Source organism: Symphalangus syndactylus, chromosome 17, assembly GCF_028878055.3.
Source record: "Symphalangus syndactylus isolate Jambi chromosome 17, NHGRI_mSymSyn1-v2.1_pri, whole genome shotgun sequence".
NCBI classification, from domain to species: Eukaryota; Metazoa; Chordata; class Mammalia; order Primates; family Hylobatidae; genus Symphalangus; species Symphalangus syndactylus.
Genome location: NC_072439.2, coordinates 40,771,672 through 40,794,663, shown reverse-complemented (window position 1 = coordinate 40,794,663; position 22,992 = coordinate 40,771,672). Strand labels below are relative to the sequence as shown.

General features: G+C 37.5%; 1 protein-coding gene and 1 non-coding gene across 2 annotated transcripts in view; both read left to right on the top strand.

The window, feature by feature from the left end:
* The window catches only part of SLC2A13 (solute carrier family 2 member 13), a 367,374-nt gene that overhangs the window by 281,366 nt on the left and 63,016 nt on the right, over window positions 1-22,992 (top strand). The window contains exon 7 of the mRNA XM_055250265.2: window positions 2,053-2,178. Within this exon, the coding sequence (XP_055106240.1) occupies window positions 2,053-2,178 (126 nt within the window). The remainder of the gene's footprint in view (window positions 1-2,052; window positions 2,179-22,992) is intronic.
* On the top strand, window positions 18,651-18,784 carry LOC129467151 (small nucleolar RNA SNORA22). Its single transcript, XR_008652282.2, has one exon. It is a non-coding gene; the product is annotated as a small nucleolar RNA SNORA22 (small nucleolar RNA).

The window sequence follows — 22,992 nt, the reverse complement described above, 5'->3', positions numbered from 1 at the left end:
TAGAATATGAAACAAAATACTAGTAGAAATTATCTCCCTTTCCAAATTAGCCTAGTCTGGTTCTCAAAGCCAGACACTCAGTGTACTTACTTCTAAAGCCTTCAGTTGTCTAGTTTAGTGTGCTTATCACAGGTGTGGAAAATTTTATATTTACATTGCTCAATCACCTCTCAGTACATTTGAATGGCCTCTCTTTTGCTTTTTGTCTAGGGCTGAAGTCTCATTCAAACATAGGGGTGACTGTCTACCTCAGGAAGAGTTTACAGGAGGGAGAAGGCTGAAATGATAACAAATCTAATTTTTAAACCATGCCAGTTGTGTTAGTCTGTTTTTGTTGTTATAAAGGAATACCTGACACTGGGTAATTTATAAAGAAAAGAGGTTTAATTGGCTCATCGTTCTCCAGGCTGCACAGGAAGCATGCTGACATCTGCTTCTGGTGAGGGCATCAGGAAGCTTATAATAGAAGGCTAAGGGGGAACAGCCACCTCACATAGTGAAAGTGGGAGCAAGAGAGAGAAGAGGGAGATTCCAGACTCTTTTTAACAACCAGATCTCATGTGAACTGAGTGAGAATTCACTCATCACCAAGGGGATGGCACTAAAGCATTCATGAGGGATCTTCCCCCCACAATTCAATACCTCCCACCAGGCCCTACCTCCAACTTTGGGGATTACAATTCAAGATGAGATTTGGAAGGGACCAACATAAAAACCCTATCACCAGTGCTTTCACATTTAATTAAATGAATCAAAAAAGTATTTTGATTTTGAACATTAAGAAATATTCTTTCATATCCTTTTCAGACAACTCGTATGTCTTTTGGATCTTTTTCAGATTACCTATTTCTCCTTTCACAACCCATAGTATCATGACTTGTACACAGTAAATATTTAATAAGTCTGTGCTGACTGATCTTTAATGACAACATAAGCAGTTCTCTGAAATGCCCTTTGCTCTACCTCTTTGCCTGGTAAATTTATTTTATGATTTGGTTTCAATGTCACATTTAAAACGGTTCCCAGCTCTCATCGTTAAAATGAATCGGCCCCTGTTCCAGGTGGCTTATACCCAGTTTCCATTACATTGTCATTGTTCATCTGTTTCTCATTCTTGCCTTTTATCTACCAAGGAGCAGGGATTTGGGCTTATTCATCTTTAGTATCTCTGATACCTTGCATGTGCTTGCCATCTGTAAAGTGCTCCAGAATTGTCTGGCAAATGACTGTGTGACAGGGAGAAAACTCATTCTATAAGCATGATGTAGGCTTTAGTTGGCAAACCCTGCCCTCTAAAGGTTTTTGCTTCTTTAAATTTTTTCTGCAGTTAGAATACTGCTGTCAAATGAGCAATGACTAACTGATTATGACTTTGTGATCCAATTAGCAGATGTGATTAGGGGATGGTTAGCCTTTGTTTCTATACCTACTTCTTTTAAATTAAGAATAATTCATCATTGATACTCAGTATATCTTTGCTGAAAGCAGATTTCACCAAGATGTTAACAGTGGCCATATTTGAGTAGTAGTATTTTTATTTAACTGTTTTCTTTAGACATAATGTTTTTCGTTGTTTGAATTTTCTTTTTCAGGATATGTATTCGAAAAAAACTATTTTCATTTTTTAAAATAGATGGTGTATGAGGTAGACAATTGAGAGAAATGAATGATTTGGTGCAACTTGGAACCAGTCAGGGCTGGATCACAATGAGCCAGTCTACAGTTTGGTAACAAATCTCAGTGGTTTAGGAAAGCAAAAGTTTATTTGCTGCAGATTGACAGGGACTCTTCTACATTCAGTCTCTCAGATCCAAGCCTCCTTCAGCTCAAAGTGACTTCCAAAGTTGCTGTGGCCAAAAGAGGGAGAAATCGAAGAGACCAGCCAGCTCTCACCTGGCTCAGCGCATGTCACTTTCCTTGGCCAAAACAAGTCCCAAGGCCCCAAGCTTACTGCACAAGAGAGTGGAAAATGCAGAGAAGCACATGGAATCCAGTATATGGTGAGCACCAGTTGTCTCTGCCAACATGACGGTAACTCTTTTCATTTTTCAGTTACTGTAATGAATGTATGTTGGATCCAGACTGCGGTTTCTGCTACAAGATGAACAAATCAACTGTCATTGACTCCTCCTGTGTTCCAGTTAATAAAGCATCTACAAATGAGGCAGCCTGGGGCAGGTATATCACTCATTTTACCATATGAATATATAATATTTCAAAATGAGGCTTATGTTTAAGTTTTCAGAGTGCTTGCACTTATAGCAGTTCTTTTAAACTGGCCTTCATAACTACATTACTTTGCAGCATATACTGGTGATAGTGGATGCAAAGCATTGCAATTGTGTGTTTCACACAGAGTAGAAAGCACTCGGGCCTAGACTTTTGGAGACTCAGATTTCTCTAATAAGGTATAGGAGTTTGGATCTTTAGTTTTAGGCAGCTGTTCACAAATACTGCCAAGGCAATTTCTCCCACTGCATATTGTTTAATTGCACTGTATTTCCAAACTCCCAAGCTTTTAAATGAAAGAAAACTGTAAAGTCAAAATAAATTACTATCACATTAGGCCAGGCACAGTGCATCACGACTATAATTGCAGCACTTTGGGAGGCTGAGGCAGGCAGATCACTTGAGGTCAGGAGTTTGAGACCACCCTGGCCAACATGGTGAAACCCCATCTCTACAAAAATACAAAAATTAGCTGAGAGTGGTGGCACATGCCTGTAATCCCAGCTGCTCAGGAGCCTGAGGCAGGAGAATCACTTGAACCTGGGAGATAGAGATTGCAGTGAGCTGAGATCAAACCACTGCACTCCAGCCTGGACAACAGAGCGAGACTCTGCCTCAAAAAAAAAAAAAAAAAAAAGGAATTACTATCATGTTAAATTCTTTCGTGGAACTTTTTTTTTTATTCTTAGAGGCCTTTTCCAGGGTTCAGTGAAATTAAGCAAAATAAGGATAAAATGTGGTAATCATTGGCATGTAACTGGCTTGGGAGGCTAGAAACCTTAATGTTTTTGGTTTGTAGTAGATACATAAATGAAATATTAGTATAAAATAAATATTCTCCAGATTTATGAACTAACATTTATATCCAGATGTATAAAATCTGTAAATGTTATCTGATATGGCTTTAATCTCTTTTGTGTTTTAAATTCCTATAAAATAATATGCTCTTATCTTGTCTACTCGTAGTACTGATAAAGGCAATGAAATCTGTAATAAAGTATTGTGTCTCATAGGAGCTATAAAGTATAATGCAATAATTGTTTCATTAGAGAACTGCTCCAAAGAAGTAAATTATATGTTAGTTGAGTAAACATCCAGACCACATTTTAAATATACTAATTACAAAGAAATATGTAGGTTGCAAAAATTTTCTCCCATTGTGTAGGTTGCCTGTTCACTCTGATGATAGTTTCTTTTGCTGTGCAGAAGCTCTTTAGTTTAATGAGATCCCATTTGTCGATTTTGGCTTTTGTTGCCATTGCTTTTGGTGTTTTAGACATGAAGTCCTTGCCCACGCCTATGTCCTGAATGGTATTGCCTAGGTTTTCTTGTAGGATTTTAATGGTTTTAGGTCTAACATATAAGTCTTTAATCCATCTTGAATTAATTTTTGTATAAGGTGTAAGGAAGGGATCCAGTTGCAGCTTTCTACATATGGCTAGCCAGATTTCCCAGCACCATTTATTAAATAGGGAATCCTTTCCCCATTTCTTGTTTTTGTCAGGTTTGTCAAAGATCAGATAGTTGTAGCTATGCGGCATCATTTCTGAGCCTACTCATCTGACAAAGGGCTAATATCCAGAATCTACAATGAACTCAAACAAATTTACAAGAAAAAAACAAACAACCCCATCAAAAAGTGGGCAGAGGACATGAACAGACACTTCTCAAAAGAAGACATTTATGCAGCCAAAAAACACATGAAGAAATGCTCCTCATCACTGGCCATCAGAGAAATGCAAATCAAAACCACAGTGAGATACCATCTCACACCAGTTAGAATGGCCATCATTAAAAAATCAGGAAACAACAGGTGCTGGAGAGGATGTGGAGAAATAGGAACACTTTTACACTGTTGGTGGGACTGTAAACTAGTTCAACCATTGTGGAAGTCAGTGTGGCGATTCCTCAGGGATCTAGAACTAGAAATACCATTTGACCCAGCCATCCCATTACTGGGTATATACCCAAAGGACTATAAATCATGCTGCTATAAAGACACATGCACACGTATGTTTATTGCGGCACTATTCACAATAGCAAAGAGTTGGAACCAACCCAAGTGTCCAACAAGGATAGACTGGATTAAGAAAATGTGGCACATATACACCATGGAATACTATGCAGCCATAAAAAATGATGAGTTCGTGTCCTTTGTAGGGACATGGATGAAACTGGAAAACATCATTCTCAGTAAACTATCGCAAGGACAAAAAACCAAACACCGCATGTTCTCACTCATAGGTGGGAATTGAACAATGAGAACTCATGGACACAGGAAGGGGAACATCACGCTCCGGGGACTGTTGTGGGGTGGGGGGACGGGGGAGGGACAGCATTAGGAGATACACCTAATGCTAAATGACGAGTTAATGGGTGCAGGAAATCAACATGGCACATGGATACATATGTAACAAACCTGCACATTGTGCACATGTACCCTAAAACCCTAAAGTATAATAATAAAAAAAAAAAGAAATATGTAAAAGAAATACAATTAGTATTTTAAATGAACACTCAAAAGAGATTCTTTTAAAAATACTCAGTTTATAGTTTTCATCAGCCAAATTTTGTTAGTGAGTTAATTGCTTAAATATTCCTAGATGTACTTGTTCACACCTTTAAACCTTTAGAGTTTTGTTTTTGCCAATAGGAAAAAGAAAACTGTTACTACTAGTCTAGAATTATAAACATGTTATGAAATCTGTTAAACAAAGAAATGTACATAGTTTCCTGTATTTTACATAATTAACTTATAAACTTATTAGAACTCTACTAAGTAGTAAGGAGGCACTAAAATTAGATGTTTCTCTTACCTTCAGTAGAAGGGTTAGAGGTCAGAGGCCTTGAAGCAGGAGTTTTGGCTTTTTTGCAAATAACAAATCATACAACTTTTTAGTAGAAATGTTTATTCCTTTATTTCAGAAAAATTAATTTAACAACTCACTCTTACATTTTATTTGTATTTTTATACCATCATCCTGTAACTGCACATAAATTAGAGAAAAGTAAGGCACAGATAATAACTAAGTAGCAAAAATAAAAATAACTAAAAAAAAAAAAAGATGTTCACAGCATATCCTTACAACAGTCTCAAACTCTTTACAAAAAAAGAAAGAAAAAACACCCATGTTTTCTTACTCCTCCCTGTGCTGAGCAACAGTGCTCCTTATAGGTGGGCCACTGCTATTGGTTACCTCCTTAGTCTTGGCTAGAAAAGAGCGAAAAGGCAGGATGTGTTCACCATGAAAAATTCTTCAGATAGATTTTCCACATGTAGGGAAAATAATATTCAGTATATCTAATAGTCAGTATTTTTGTTGGTTGATTGGTGGTTTGGTTGATAGATTTTATACAGTTACCTGGAATGGAACTCTAAGGGCAAAATCAACCATGACCTTGGATTCACATCTAGAGATATACTATCTCTAGATATTTCAAGGTTGAGTGTTGAGGCAATCCATAGCCATATATCCTGATCTCTAACTGTAGCTGTTTCCTGAAAAGACAGCAGGTGGAATGGCAACACCATTGATGATGGAAATAGTATAATAATGTTGATGAACTCTGAATTGTCAATATAATGAAAATCATTTGTCCATATAATGAACTATGAGATTAGTTGGAAACAAAACTTTAAAGGTCCGTCAGTATGGTTTTCTATATCTACATTGTTAAATTTCAATGAAAACTTTAAAAAAAATTTAGCAGACTTCTAGAAAATGTAGTAGACTGAGCTGATGCAGGAAAATCTCCTCCTGCCCATTACCTCCCCCTACACCTCCAACATGCATCCCACACACATAGAAGTTTAACGCACAGCAGAACTTGAAAGAAATCCCCAAGCGTCACAAAAGAGTGGTTTTACTCTTGTGTAAACCATTCTGGTGGTGAGCCCAGATGGGAATATCAGAAGAGAATATAAGCCTTCCAGGTGAGGGGTTAGAGTTTTTAATGCTGATGGAGATAAGCTCCAGGCCTTGCCTCTGTAGCTACAAAGCACTATCCAGGTTCTGAAATAGGGACAAGAAAAATTCTAACTAGACTGGGCTTGGAAAGCTACCTACTTCTCTGCTGCTCACTTGGGACTACAAATGGAAATAATGGTACACATGAAAAAGCAAAACCAGGAGCCTCTGCTATGAGGGAGTGTGTGTTCTCATTTCACACTGCCTTTGTGAAGTGGGAACCATGAGTTGAGAAACATAAACACTTAAATAAATAAATTGAATGAAAAGTAGGTCCTAAAGTGGAGACATCCATAGAGGCATGTTAGGAATCCACATGGAATTATCAGAACCCAGTGTACATGAGTTGTCCATGGGAAGCAACTCTTGGTAAATACAGGAGGATAGTCAGAGAGTATCAGGCTGGTGCAAAAGTTAACTGTGGTTTTGCCGTTACTTTTTGCCATTAAAAGTAATGGTAAAACCACAGTTTACTTTGGCACCAACCTAATAGAAACCACACCAATTATTGGAGGCAAGGAAGCCACCAGGTGTGACAGATGGACAAATGAATACATAAAGAACCTTGCATTGCAAAAAAAAAAAAAACAAAAAAAATTGAAAGAGACTTTAAAAGAAATAAAGGAAATAGTGTATCTTTCAATTATACTGAAAGTTATATACTTATGATTGGTGCAGTATATATGTGTGTTCTATATGACACATATATATGTTATAATTCAGCAATTTTTACAAAAAAATAAAACTTGGGAAGCTGAAATTCTAGAGAAATGACATAGGATGTGGTATTGAGAACTTTTAGAAAAAGCCTTCTAATGATTTTTTTATTATTATTATTATACTTTAAGTTTTAGGGTACATGTGCACAATGTGCAGGTTTGTTACATATGTATCCATGTGTAATGTTGTTTGTGTATTACACATCTATCCATGTGTAATGTTTGTTACATATGTATCCATGTGCCATGTTGGTGTGCTGCACCCATTAACTGGTCATTTAGCATTAGGTATATCTCCTAATGCTGTCCCTCCCCCCTTCCCCCACCCCACAACAGTCCCCAGAGTGTGATGTTCCCCTTCCTGTGTCCATGTGTTCTCATTGTTCATTTCCCACCTATGAGTGAGAACATGCGGTGTTTGGTTTTTTTGTCCTGCGATAGTTTACTGAGAATGATGGTTTCCAGTTTCATCCATGTCCCTACAAAGGACATGAACTCATCATTTTTTATGGCTGCATAGTATTCCATGGTGTATATGTGCCACATTTTCTTAATCCAGTCTATCCTTGTTGGACATTTGGGTTAGTTCCAAGTCTTTGCTCTTGTGAATAGTGCCGCAATAAACATACGTGTGCATGTGTCTTTATAGCAGCATGATTTATAGTCCTTTGGGTATATACCCAGTAATGGGATGGCTGGGTCAAATGGTATTTCTAGTTCTAGATCCCTGAGGAATCACCACACTGACTTCCACAATGGTTGAACTAGTTTACAGTCCCACCAACAGTGTAAAAGTGTTCCTATTTCTCCACATCCTCTCCAGCACCTGTTGTTTCCTGACTTTTTAATGATGGCCATTCTAACTGGTGTGAGATGGTAGCTCATTGTGGTTTTGATTTGCATTGCTCTGATGGCCAGTGATGATGAGCATTTTTGCATGTGTTTTTTGGCTGCATAAATGTCTTCTTTTGAGAAGTGTCTGTTCATGACCTTCGCCCACTTTTTGATGGGGTTGTTTTTTTCTTGTAAATTTGTTTGAGTTCATTATAGATTCTGGATATTAGCCCTTTGTCAGATGAGTAGGTTGTGAAAATTTTCTCCCATTCTGTATGTTGCCTGTTCACTCTGATGGTAGTTTCTTTTGCTGTGCAGAAGCTCTTTAGTTTAATTAGATCCCATTTGTCAATTTTGGCTTTTGTTGCCATTGCTTTTGGTGTTTTCGACATGGAGTGCTTGCCCATGCCTATGTCCTGAATGGTATTGCCTAGGTTTGCTTCCATGGTTTTTATGGTTTTAGGTCAAACATGTAAGCCTTTAATCCATCTTGAATTAATTTTTGTATAAGGTGTAAGGAAGGGATCCAGTTTCAGCTCTCTACATATGGCTAGCCAGTTTTCCCAGCACCATTTATTAAACAGGGAATCCTTTTCCCATTGCTTGTTTTTGTCAGGTTTGTCAAAGATCGGATAGTTGTAGATATGCAGCATTATTTCTGAGGGCTCTGTTCTGTTCCATTGATCTATGTCTCTGTTGTGGTACCAGTACCATGCTGTTTTGGTTACTGTAGCCTTGTAGTATAGTTTAAAGTCAGGTAGGGTGATGCCTCCAGCTTTGTTCTGTTGGCTTAGGATTGACTTGGCGATGCGGGCTCTTTTTTGATTCCATATGAACTTTAAAGTAGTTTTTTCCAATTCTGTGAAGAAAGTCGTTGGTAGCTTGATGGGGATGGCATTGAATCTATAAATTACCTTGGGCAGTATGGCCATTTTCATGATATTGATTCTTCCAACCCATGAGCATGAAATGTTCCTACATTTGTTTGTTTCCTCTTTTATTTCATTGAGCAGTGGTTTGTAGTTCTCCTTGAAGAGGTCCTTCACGTCCCTGGTAAGTTGGATTCCTAGGTATTTTATTCTCTTTGAAGCAATTGTGAATGGTAGTTCACTCATGATTTGGCTCTCTGTTTGTCTGTGATTGGTGTACAAGAATGCTTGTGATTTTTGTACATTGATTTTGTATCCTGAGACTTTGCTGAAGTTGCTTATCAGCTTAAGGAGATTTTGGGCTGAGACAGTGGGGTTTTCTAGATATACAATCATATCATCCGCAAACAGGGACAATTTGACTTCCTCTTTTCCTAATTGAATACCCTTTATTTCCTTCTCCTGCCTGATTGCCCTGGCCAGAACTTCCAGCACTATGTTGACTAGGAGTGGTGAGAGAGGGCATCCCTGTCTTGTGCCAGTTTTCAGAGGGAATGCTTCCAGTTTTTGCCCATTCAGTATGATATTGGCTGTGGGTTTGTTGTAGATAGCTCTAATTGTTTTGAGATGCGTCCCATCAATACCTAATTTATTGAGTGTTTTTAGCATGAAGAGTTGTTGAATTTTGTCAAAGGCCTTTTCTGCATCTATTGAGATAATCATGTGGTTTTTGTCTTTGGTTCTGTTTATATGCTGGATTACATTTATTGATTTGCATATGTTGAACCAGCCTTGCATCCCAGGTATGAAGCCCACTTGATCATGGTGTGTAAGCTTTTTGATGTACTGCTGGATTCGGTTTGCCAGTATTTTATTGAGGATTTTTGCATCAATATTCATCAAGGATATTGGTCTGAAATTCTCTTTTTTGGTTGTGTCTCTGCCAGGCTTTGGTATCAGGACGATGCTGGCTTCATAAAATGTGTTAGGGAGGATTCCCTCTTTTTCTATCGATTGGAATAGTTTCAGAAGGAATGGTACCAGTTCCCCCTTGTACCTCTGGTAGAATTCGGCTGTGAATCCATCAGGTCCTGGACTCTTTTTGGTTGGTAAGCTCTTGATTATTGCCACAATTTCAGAGCCTGTTATTGGTCTATTCAGAGATTCAACTTCTTCCTGGTTTAGTCTTGGGAGGGTGTATTTGTCGAGGAATTTGTCCATTTCTTCTAGATTTTCTAGTTTATTTGTGTAGAGGTGTTTGTAGTATTCTCTGATGGTAGACTGTATTTCTGTGGGATCGGTGGTGATATCCTCTTTTTCATTTTTTGTTGCATCTATTTGATTCTTCTCTCTTTTCTTCTTTATTAGTCTTGCTAGCAGTCTATCAATTTTGTTGATCTTTTCAAAAAGCCAGCTCCTGGATTCATTAATTTTTTGAAGGGTTTTTTGTGTCTCTATTTCCTTCAGTTCTGCTCTGATTTTGGTTATTTCTAGCCTTCTGCTAGCTTTTGAAGGTGTTTGCTCTTGCTTTTCTAGTTCTTTTAATTGTGATGTTAGGATGTCAATTTTGGATCTTTCCTGCTTTCTCTTGTGGGCATTTAATGCTATAAATTTCCCTCTACACACTGCTTTGAATGTGTCCCAGAGATTCTGGTATGTTGTGTCTTTGTTCTCGTTGGTTTCAAAGAACATCTTTATTTCTGCCTTCATTTCATTATGTACCCAATAGTCATTCAGGAGCAGGTTGTTCAGTTTCCATGTAGTTGAGCGGTTTTGAATGAGTTTCTTAATCCTGAGTTCTAGTTTGATTGCACTGTGGTCTGAGAGACGGTTTGTTATAATTTCTGTTCTTTTACATTTGCTGAGGAGAGCTTTACTTCTAACTATGTGGTCAATTTTGGAGTAAGTGTAGTGTGGTGCTGAAAAAAATGTATATTCTGTTGATTTGGGGTGGAGAGTTCTGTAGATGTCTATTAGGTCCGCGTGGTGCAGAGCTGAGTTCAATTCCTGGGTATCCTTGTTAACTTTCTGTCTCATTGATCTGTCTAATGTTGACAGTGGGGTGTTAAAATCTCCCATTATTATTGTGTGAGAGTTTAAGTCTCTTTGTTGGTCACTCAGGACTTGCTTGGTGAACCTGGGTGCTCCTGTGTTGGGTGCATATATATTCAGGATAGTTAGCTCTTCTTGTTGAATTGATCCCTTTACCATTATGTAATGGCCGTCTTTGTCTCTTTTGATCCTTGTTGGTTTAAAGTCTATTTTATCAGAGACTAGGATTGCAACCCCTGCCTTTTTTTGTTTTCCATTTGCTTGGTAGATCTTCCTCCATCTCTTTATTTTGAGTCTATGTGTGTCTCTTCACGTGGGATGGGTTTCCTGAATACAGCACACTGATGGGTCTTGACTCCTTATCCAATTTGCCAGTCTGTGTCTTTTAATTGGAGCATTTAGCCCATTTACATTTAAAGTTAATATTGTTACGTGTGAATTTGATCCTGTCATTATGATGTTAGCTGGTTATTTTGCTCGTGAGTTGATGTAGTTTCTTCCTAGCCTCAATGGTCTTTACAATTTGGCATGTTTTTGCAGTGGCTGGTACCGTTTGTTCCTTTCCATGTTTAGTGCTTCCTTCAGGAGCTCTTTTAGGGCAGGCCTGGTGGTGACAAAATCACTCAGCATTTGCTTGTCTGTAAAGGATTTTGCTTCTCCTTCACTTATGAAGCTTAGTTTGGCTGGATATGAGATTCTGGGTTGAAAATTCTTTTCTTTAATAATGTTGAATATCAGCCCCCACTCTGTTCTGGCTTGTAGAGTTTCTGCCAAGAGTTCAGCTGTTAGTCTGATGGGCTTCCCTTTGTGGGTAACCCGTCCTTTCTCTCTGGCTGCCCTTAACATTTTTTCCTTCATTTCAACTTTGGTGAATCTGACAGTTATGTATCTTGGAGTTGCTCCTCTCGAGGAGTATCTTTGTGGCATTCTCTGTATTTCCTGAATCTGAATCTTGGCCTGCCTTGCTAGATTGGGGAAGTTCTCCTTGATAATATCTTGCAGAGTGTTTTCCAACTTGGTTCCATTCTCCCCGTCACTTTCAGGTATACCAATCAGACGTAGGTTAGGTCTTTTCACATAGTTCCATATTTCTTGGAGGCTTTGTTCGTTTCTTTTTATCCCTTTTTCTCTAAACTTTCCCTTCTCGCTTCCTTTCATTCATTTCATCTTCCATCGCTGATACCCTTTCTTCCAGTTGATCGCATCTGCTACTGAGGCTTCTGCAATCTTCGTGTAGTTCTCGAGCCTTGGCTTTCAGCTCCATCAGCTCCTTTAAGCCCTTCTCTGCATTGGTTATCTTAGTTATACATTCACCTATTTTTTTTCGAAGTTTTTAACTTCTTTGCCATTGGTTTGAATTTCCTCCCGTAGCTCGGAGTAGTTTGATCATCTGAAGCCTTCTTCTCTCAACTCATCAAAGTCATTCTCCATCCAGCTTTGTTCTGTTGCTGGTGAGGAACTGCGTTCCTTTGGAGGAGGAGAGGTGCTCTTCTTTTTAGAGTTTCCAGTGTTTCTGCTCTGTTTTCTCCCCATCTTTGTAGGTTTTTCTACTTTTGGTCTTCGATGATGGTGATGTACAGATGGGTTTTTGGTGTGGGTGTCCTTTCTGTTTGTTAGTTTTCCTTCTACCAGACAGGACCCTCAGCTGCAGGTCTGTTGGAGTTTGCTAGAGGTCCACTCCAGACCCTGTTTTGCTGGGTGTCAGCAGCGGTGGCTGCAGAACAGCGGATTTTCGTGAGACCACAAATTGAGCTGTCTGATCGTTCCTCTGGAAGTTTTGTCTCAGAGGAGTACCTGGCCGAGTGAGGTGTCAGTCTGTCCCTACTGGGGGGTGCCTCCCAGTTAGGCTGCTCGGGGGTCAGGGACCCACTTTAGGAGGCAGTCTGCCCATCCTCAGATCTCCAGCTGCGTGCTAGGACAACCACTACTCTCCTCAAAGCTGTCAGACAGGGACATTTAAGTCTGCAGAGGTTCCTGCTGTCTTTTTGTTTGTCTGTGCCCTGCCCCCAGAGGTGGAGCCTACAGAGGCAGGCAGGCCTCCTTGAGCTGTGGTGGGCTCCACTCAGTTTGAGCTTCCTGGCTGCTTTGTGTACCTAAGCAAGCCTGGGCAATGGCGGGCGCCCCTCTCCTAGCCTCGCTGCTGCCTTGCAGTTTGATCTCAGACTGCTGTGCTAGCAATCAGCGAGACTCCATGGGCATAGGACCCTCTGAGTCAGGTGCGGGACACAATCTCTTGGTGTGCTGTTTTCCAAGCCCATTGGAAAAGCGCAGTATTAGGGTGGGAGTGACCTGATTTTCCAAGTGGTGTCTGTTACCCCTTTCTTTGACTTGGAAAGGAAACTCCCTGACCCCTTGCACTTCCCAAGTGAGGCAATGCCTCGCCCTGCTTCAGCTCATGCAGGGTGCGCTGCACCGACTGTTTGCACCCACTGTTTGGCACTCCCTAGTGAGATGAACCCAGTACCTCAGATGGAAATGCAGAAATCACCCGTCTTCTGCGTCGCTCATGCTGGGAGCTGTAGACCGGAGCTGTTCCTGTTCGGCCATCTTGGCTCCACCCCGCCTTCTAATGATTTTTTAAAATTTTTCTGCTTTTTGTTTTTTGTTTTTTGTTTTTTTTTTTCAGAAAGAAATTGAGATTATAATTAGTTTTTCAATTTGTTAAATATAGATGTTAAAAGTTTAAGAGTAAACTCTTAAAATATGAACTATTAGAGGTAGAAATAACAGACTCAAAGTATAGTAAGAGAGGAAGGGGCAAAATAAACCCAGAAAAATTACATCTAAATGTAACTGTTTTTACAATTAAACCAATTAAACACAATTGTAAAAGACAAAATCTTCATATTGAATTTTTTAATACAGTTGTATGCTGTTTACAGGGGACAGTCACAGAAAGGTTAGAAATACAGAAATAAGAGGAAAGAAAAAATTAGATAAGTACTAAGTAAAAAAAATAAAGAAAGCAGAGACTAGAGTATTTAGAAAATTTACAAGCTTGATAGGAGAGTCAAATAGAACCTAATGTAGAGAATGTCATTCTTTTTAAGAAAACATGGAACACTTCTGAAAATTTACCGTGTTCAAGCACAAAGAGTAAATTCAATAAGCTTATATAAATGTATAGATACTTCAGTAAATTATAAGTAAATCCAAATAATCAATATCATCCAGAACATGTTTTCTAATAAAAATGCAATAAAACTACAAAACAATGGAAAGATATTTATCACCCCTTCTAGTTTAGCTTGGGAACTAAAATAAACAAAACACCCAAAAAGCAACTTCAAATTAATTAATAGGTTTAGAAGAAATCACAATGCAAAACAAGATGTTAAAATTAATAACTAAACAGATCCACAGGAGGTTAGAAGTAGAACACAGAGGAAGCCTGTAGAGTTAGCAGAGGATGGGAAATGCAAAGCAAAGAAATACTCGGAAGGATCAAAAAATAAAAATTCTTAAAGAAGACTAATAAAATGGAGAAACTTCTTGCAATACTAATCAAGAAGAGAGAGAAGGCACAAACAATATTTAGAATAAAAAAGATGTATAACAATGGGTAGTAAAGATTTTTAAATTCATAAGAGAATACTATGAACAGTGTTCTCCAGTGCATTTGAAAACAGATAAATGGACAGTTTTCCAGAAAAAATGTAATTTTCCAAAACCAATTCTGAACCTCTGTAAAGTGAGTGATTTCTATACCCTACTTACAGATGAGAATAGTGTTGCTTAGAGGGTCTGAATGACTTTCTCAGAGTCAAAAGGCCAGTAAGTCCACTTCTTATAGGGGAGCAACAATTGAGTAGTGGAAAGATACACATTTTAGATTCAGACAGTTTCCAATTTCTAAATTAAAGAAAGTATGTTATTGACAAATCAGGCATTAGAATGTTTTTTTTCTGTATTTATCTGTGTCTATTTATCCGCCTCTCTACCTCCTGACTCTCCATATATACAAAACCATAAATAATCTATTCTGAAACTTCAAACCTCCTGACTATTTAAAATAGTATTGCCAATGAGGGACACTTTCTTAATGCGCTGATTCAGTATTTGTTTCCTATAATACAGCACTTTAGCTCTGTAATTAGAAACACTAAAATAGCTAGATAGATTCCCTATTTGGCAATTCATTGTTTACCGTATTCATTCAGCAGAGACATTTTTCTCAAAGCTGCACTCTGATGTAACACCCAGCCTGTTTTCCCAGCATTTCACCACTCTCCCACGCAGATTCTAGTCAGTTTAAATCCCTTGTCATTACCCTAATATCGATTATAATTTCCTATCTCTATGTCTTTTCTCACACTGTGCCTTCTGTCTAGAATTTACCCTCCTTGATCTCTGCCTGAAATCTATTTTTTTTTTTTTTTTGCTCGGTTTAGATGTCCCTTTTTCCTTGTAGTTTCTGTGATAAGCCCCAGAAAACAATGCTTATTCTACCTCCTGCTGCCCTCTAGCTCTCCCCTGGTTGTAGCATACTATAAGAGACATTTCCTGTCTATAAGATGAATGATAGCCGTAAGTCCTACTGGAACACCTCACAGAGCTGACACTATGTGCCACTTAGCAGTAGCAGTGTGAAGCAACCTGGCCTGGGGATTTCCAGGAGACACATCCACCTCAGTACAGATGCAACTCTTACAAACCTTTAAACAAAGTGACCCTTACAAGACTAGCTTAACCTCCTTTTATGAATGAAAGACCTGGTGACTGACTCCGATTGAACACAGGTGTAAGAAAGGGGAAGAATCCCCCAAACTCTGAGAATAGTCTCCAAATGGAGACCCTCTTGGATGGGCGGTCATCTGACCCCTGATTGAATCTGGCTCATGCCACCCATCTGCTCCCATTATCCAACTTGTAGGGGCGCTGCTAGAATAAACTGCTGATGTTCAATATCAGTCGGTATCTAAGTCTCATCTTTGATGTGAATCAGACCACATTGGAAGAAAAATTGCCACTGGGGAAGCTGGTTAACTAGGACCATTCAAAACCCCTATAATGAATGATACTTGTATAGTTTATATGATAATTATATTTTTTATATGATAGCAATCTGTGTTTAAATGTATATTTGCTTCTAGATTATAAATTCTAATTTCTATATTCTGCATTGTTTTTAAACCTTTGGTGTTTTATATACATCAAGCATTCAATCCATAATTATAAAAATATATAAGGGTTTAAAATTATCACAGTTATAAATGAGAGGATATGATGTTCCAGTCACTTCATTTTAGTTACATCTTTTGCATCCATACTTATTTCCAGGAAAGGAAACTAAGGAAAAAATTGAAGTAATGCAATTTACATAACACAAAGCTTTAACGTTTACCTGTACTAATAAAAACACTAAAAAACAGTTTAAAAATAATACTTAACCATGTGCTTCAGTATATCACTGCAAAAATATTGCTTGGAGCCATACTTTGTGAAAAACACTTTTTAAAAATTATTGGAACAAGCCAGGTGAGGTGGCACATTCCTGTAGTCCCAGCTACTAGAGAGGCTAAAGCAGGAGGATCACTTGAGCCCAGGAGTTTAAAGCCAGCCTGGGCAACATAGCAGAACTCCATCTATAATAATAATAATATCATCATCATCCTGGCTAAAAATTATTAGAAGAAATATTCAGCATATTTCCTGAAAATATTCACTGATATGCCAGGGAAGTAGTTTATCTATGGTGATAGCATAAGACCAAATGTATTACAAAACTATATCAAATAGCAAAAACAGAGGGAGTTTTCCTTTGTAACCTCTTTAAAATTTTTGAAAAGAGGTATCACTTTTGTATTTAGAAAATGAAATCTATCGTTAACAAACCACATCAGTATCTTAAGGTACTCATGTACAAGATTGATGTATTTTTATCAGTTAGTCACATGAGGGATAGAAAAACCTCCAGCTGTGCTCCTAAATTAATAACAATGTATCTCAAAGTTAATTTTTACCAACATAAATTTTATAGAGAGAAGTATAGTGTCTGATGTAGAATATTTTAATCCATTTGACTTTTAAAATTATACTTTTTTATATTCCTGCTTAAATAGAAGTCATTATGGTAGATGATTCTCTGTAGTATCAGTAGCTGCATGTTATGTGTTTGGAAGTTTCATCTACCCATAAATAATTTCAGAGATCACATGCCTCTAAGCTATTAGTTTTTCAGGTTCAGAAATTTAGACTCCCTTGGATTTAGTGACTATATTGCAGACTCTGGTACTATTTATATTGCAAAGTCTACAAATCAAAAGACCAAAACACTTCTGAGTAATTTATCTCCCTCGTCCATACTAATTTATCGAATTTCTTACTTGACATTTAATTGTAATAATAAATAAACACTTGTTAACAGTTTTATCCAAGTAGTGATATTCATAGTATATTTAACTACCTTTCATTTTCAGTCAAAACCTGATATTTCTAGTCAACCTGTGTTCCTTTTACTTTTTTTTTTTTTTTTTTTTTGAGACGGAGTCTTGCCCTGTTACCCAGGCTGGAGTGCAGTGGTGCAATCTCGGCTCACTGCAGGCTCCACCTCCCGGGTTCACGCCATTCTCCTGCCTCAGCCTCCTGAGTAGCTGGGACTACAGGTGCCCGCCAACATGCCCGGCTAATTTTTGTATTTTTAGTAGAGACGGGGTTTCACCTTGTTAGCCAGGATGGTCTCGATCTCCTGACCTCATGATCCGCCCACCTTGGCCTCCCAAAGTGCTGGGATTACAGTTGTGAGCCACTGCGAAAAATTTTTTTTTAAGTTATAAAAGGAACTCTAAAGAAAACCATTAAACAAATAATAGTACAGGGCAATGAAAGAAAGGGTAAAAAATTATGAAAGGAATTGTCAAATGTCATGAGTTTGGGGAACAGTGCAGTAGGAAGTAGAGGTTTGGAGGACACTGCAGTAGGAAGTAGAGAGCTGTTAAGGTTTTTAGGTAGGGGCTAATGTGAGTGGCTTTAGGTTCAGGAGATAAAATTCTGATATAAGAAGGAAGAAGGAATTGTAAAAGAATTTTATGAAGAACAAATAAAGGGCAAGGCATTTGGAAATATAATATAAGGAATATAGAAGAATGGTGCTTGCATTTTTACATGTTGCTTTATATATATATATATATATATATATATATATATAAATTTAAAAATTTAAGCAGAAGATTATACATGCTGCTAGGTCACAGAAAGAAGAGCAGCATTAGATATCCAAATAATCTCAGGAAGTTTTTTGCTGGACAGCGTACATGAAATAAAATTTGACCATTCAAATCAAAGAACCGCTGCCTCTGTACACATCATTTGGTATCCAGGTCCTTCCTACTCTCTTGGTTTCAGTGCTAGTTTTATAACATAAACAAAATAATTTTCCACTACATGCGATCTAGGTTTACAACTTGTGTAGTTTGTACAATAGCAATCCATGTTTTAGCATGAGAATATGCATAGACATTCATGAACCAATACCAATCACAATTCCTACAGTTTGAAAACAATGCCAAAATGGCAGCCTGAAAACTGTGATAACACAAAACTCTGTGCTCATAATTTCCAAGAAAAATTCATTATAGTGCCCTTTACTCTGTCTTCACTTGTCCTCTGAAGGATGAATGCTGTCTTATTTTATCTAGGAACTTTATTCTTAAATAGTTCCAAGGATTAACCAACTTTATTTTCATATCAGAGACACATGCTTCCTGGAACCCTCCAAAAATTACATTTTTTTCTTTTTGTTGTCATTTATTTGTTCAATGAGTTATAGGGGAAAGATTGCATTTAGAGCTGTTCTGCATGGACAAACCCATAAATATTAATATTATGTTTAATTATTGGTAGGTTGGATTATATAACAGAGTTTAAACTCTGTTCACATTGGTATGGCATTTATACCTGGAAAGATAAAGAGTATTTTCTCTGGTCATTTTATAGGATTGAAATTTGACATTGTGCTACATGCTATTAAAAATGTATTATTGCACAGTGAACACCCAAGTGTGCTTTATAGTTCCTTTGGCTTTGACTCTGTGCTAGAGCAATGTCTGTTATTTCCCTCTGCATTGAATGGAGCATTTATCCTTTTAAATGTATTCAGAAAGCCAGTACATTTAATTGAAAGCATATTAAAAAGACTCAGACATTACTCCCTAAGATTTATAATCTAAGAGGTAGATTGTAACATTTACACAAGCATACTTCAAAATTATTTTAAAGAAATGTTCCTTTTACAAATAGAGAAAAAAAGTATTTACAGTGTATACTGCTTAGCATCAAGGACATTTGAGAGAAAAGGTAAATGAAGAATGTATTGTAGAATGTGCAAATTGGAGTGAGTTTTAGAAATCCGCCCCGGGCTTTTAGGAACATCAAATGATGGAAGGTTTGATAAATAAAAGTTTGTAGTAAACTATGGGACAGAGTATTTCAGATACAAGATATGGACTATAAATATTTAAAGATTATGTATTGCCACCTTAATATATTTTAAAATAATGTCAAAGGTCCTATAACTGTGACTTACTTTAACTTTCTATGACATAAATGAGGATAAAAGTTCTCCAAATGATAAAAATATTTGTAAACCATGAATTTATTTTGTGACATTTTTAGGCTCATAAACATATGTCATATATTCTTTATTATTCTTGATGAAAATTTCATGTAAGGCTTAAAAATGAGACTGCAAGTGTGATACATGGATATCCATTTACTAAACCATTTCAACCATCATAACTTCTGAAGCCTCAGAGATAGGAACCTGTTTGCTTATATAGCTATACTGTTTTCTCTTCTGTGGGGTGCAAGCGGTTGTCTGAAAACTATGATTGACAGTGGAAAAACATCTTCATTGGTTTAACATTGAGTTTTTGGGAAATACTTGATTATGCAGACCTATGTTGTTTTTTAATTAATTGGCTTAGGAAACAAGCAGTCAGAATTCTGCTTGGGAGAATCAGGGAAGGAAAGGGCCAGATCAGAGTTAAGTCAATATTTTATATTTCAATTTTTATACTTATAACAATATTTTATATGTAGAAACTTTTCTACATCTGTGCTTTCAAACTGTAGTTGTTATTGGTATATGAAACATCTACATTTATTCTGCCTACTTAATTGTTCAACAAACTTTAAGAACTTTCTGTATAACCTAAGATAGGATACCAAACCTTGGTATTTATAAAAACTTGGGGGACATCAGCTAGGACAGTTAGACACACCTGAAACAGAATTTCAAAGGTGATTACGAAGCAGAGATACATGCTGACCTTGGGCTATGTCACATAAGCTACTTATGTAATTAGAACTTATAAACTTATGTAATTAGCTACTTATAAAGTTAGAGTTAAACAAAGGTAATTACTCAGAGCATCATGTTCCCTGCTAACTCAGATACTATTGTAAGTTCTTCATTGATTCATAAGAGATCCTATCTGATATCTTGGTAGCAGTGGACATTTTTGCAAGTAATTCTCGATTATTATTACTTTGCTTCTTTAAATAGAAATTAAGAAGGTACAGATCAGTATTTGATGTCTTCTCCCCCTCCCCCCAACTCATTTTTTTTTTCCTGTGACTTCACAGAAAAGTTTCAAAAATCAACTCCTCAGTTTTAGGTGTACATGACTGGGGGAATCAGATGATTTTAGGAACTCTGTGGGTATTTAATAGCTTTTTCAAGACAGTGAAACCAGGAAACATTTTGAGCCACTGCAATTAAGCCTAAGAAATGTTATGTGATTGTTTCTGTCTGCCTAGATCCAGGAGGGAGGCAGACTCTGGGAAGCCACAACACATTAGGCTTGACTGGGAGAAGGGATCACACACCTGGGAATGTCACTTGAGTCGGAGGAGTGGCCCAGGGGGGCTCTCTGGCAGTGTAAGAATGCAGGAGGTAAATTAGGAAACATCTGTAGAAGTTAAAGAGCTGGAAAATGTTACCATAAAGAGATACTACTTGAAAGAGGTATACTGACAAAGTCCTGATAAGGTTTATAGCTTTGAGTTTTTCTCATAGATTTAGTGTTTGGCATCTACATACATTGGCTATAGATATTTTAAAATATATATAAAGAATGTAAAAACTAAGATGACTACTAACTGAAATAGTAGTTACATTTTATGATCTACTGTGTACAACTAACTTTTTTGTGAATATAGATGAAGCATTCTGTATCTTTGTTTCACTAAACCCCTTAGCCGTCATCAGTTGCCTTTCTCAGCTGGCCTCTATAAAAGTTTGGTGTTTTGTGATGCAAAAGTTTCGTTTCAGGCAAGAAAATGTCTCTGCACTAAATAAGGAGTTGATACAATGTAAGTTACTAAGAGCCTACATCTGTGGAGCAGATGACCCACAACTAGAAGCCAGCACACCCCATCCTAAACAGAAACAGTAATGGAACTGATCATTCTGTGGATTTGCCTGTGACTTGTAACAGCAGTGTAACCTTGTCTAATGACCTCCTGCATCCCATCCTAGCACACACACATGGACCAGCCCAAAATGAGCAACCCGGAATTGGTTATGAGCATTTGAGTCTTTCAAAAGAGATTTTCTAATGAATTTGTTGAGTACTCCTGTGAGAGATGTTCAAAGAAATTAGTACACTTTTTCCCAATACTATTCACTCTTCTATCTTCCAACTTAAAAGTGCATGAGATGTTATCTGTGTTTTTGCTGTTATGAAAAGAGAAGGATACAGTCACTCACCACCTACCTATTTTTTTTCCCTCAAGGCATTCGTGGTTGTTGGTATCCTGAAAGTGGGAATGACCCAACCCACAATGGGATAATACATTTGCCCAAGATAAAAGGAAATGATAAAGCATACCCAGTGTATAGGATGTAAAAAAGCTAAAAATATCTGCTCTTCTAGGCATTTTTATTAAAGTCTTTCAAACTCTTAAAATCTTTCAAATGTTTAGAATTCTTCTGAATTCAGTAGAGCATTGCTTTTCACCAGCTTATCACCAAGAACTAAGGATGAAGGCAAATGGTGAGAGGTTCTTGCAGCATAACCAAAGGAGACCCATGAAAGGACAGGCTTATTTGTTTGTTTTTCATCCTAGTGTTTTATTTTTAAAAATTAAGTGAATTCTCCTTTATACCCTAAAATACAGCCATGTCCAGCTTACTAATTTAATTCTTGTATTATCCTTGATTTTTATTTTTTTTAAATTATACTTTAAGTGTTAGGGTACATGTGCACAACGTGCAGGTTTGTTACATATGTATACATGTGCCATGTTGGTGTGCTGTACCCATTAACTTGTCATTTACGTTAGGTATGTCTCCTAATGCTATCCCTCCCAGCTTCCCCCACCCCACAACAGGCCCCAGGGTGTGATGTTCCCCTTCCTGTGTCCAGGTGTTCTCATTGTTCAATTCTCACCTATGAGGGAGAACAGGCTACTTATCCTTGATTTTTCTAGGTAACCCAACCTACGGCCTTTGATCTCATCTCATCCTTCACCCCATCAGTGAGAAAAGGAAATTTTTGTTTGTAGAAGAAATGTGCTATTTTATTCTGTAGCACATCAGTACCTGTGCTAATTTGAGAATCATAACTAGCGTAGATCCAACCCAGAAACAAACCCCAAGTTCACAAAACTTAAAAAGGAATCGGCAAATTCTAGTTGAAACTGTTTCAGACCTCAGCTCACTATCAGCCCAGAACATATTATGTGCCTCATCGATTTAAATGTTACCGTTAGGATTTGGTGGACACTGTAAGTCTAGAGAATAGCTAATTGAATAAGACTTGAACATCTAATTGAATTTCTTGAACAAAATGTATACTGAGAACAGAAAATATTTCAGAAATCTATGACTTCATAATGTCACTGGCTCTGAAACATTAACACACTACTTTTCCAGTTTTATTTGGCTATATTTATTTGACAGTTGGATCTCTTTTATAGAATGTTGTACTGTGCTACAGCTTAACAACTAAAACATTTATCTGTTGTTTCCAGACTGGGAATGTCAGAATTATGTCATTGTAGCTAGCATATATTAAGATATTTTCAGCTATTGCTTCAAATGCTCTATTTTTCCCTACACGCCCTTTAGTAGAACTGCTTTCCAGTACTTTTTCTGTAACGAATAATTATTGCATTATGGTTATTTTTATCCCTGTTTGCCTCTTACTGTCCCCCAAACCAGAAACTTCTCAAGGGCAATGTTGGGATAATGTTGTTCTCTCTGCCAGACACTATGCCTGGACACATAGCAATCTCTCCGTGCGTGTGAATATTACTGAAAGGATAGTAATAGGTGAAAAGAAAGAATGCTCCAGCCTACAAGTCCTGTAGCTGTTT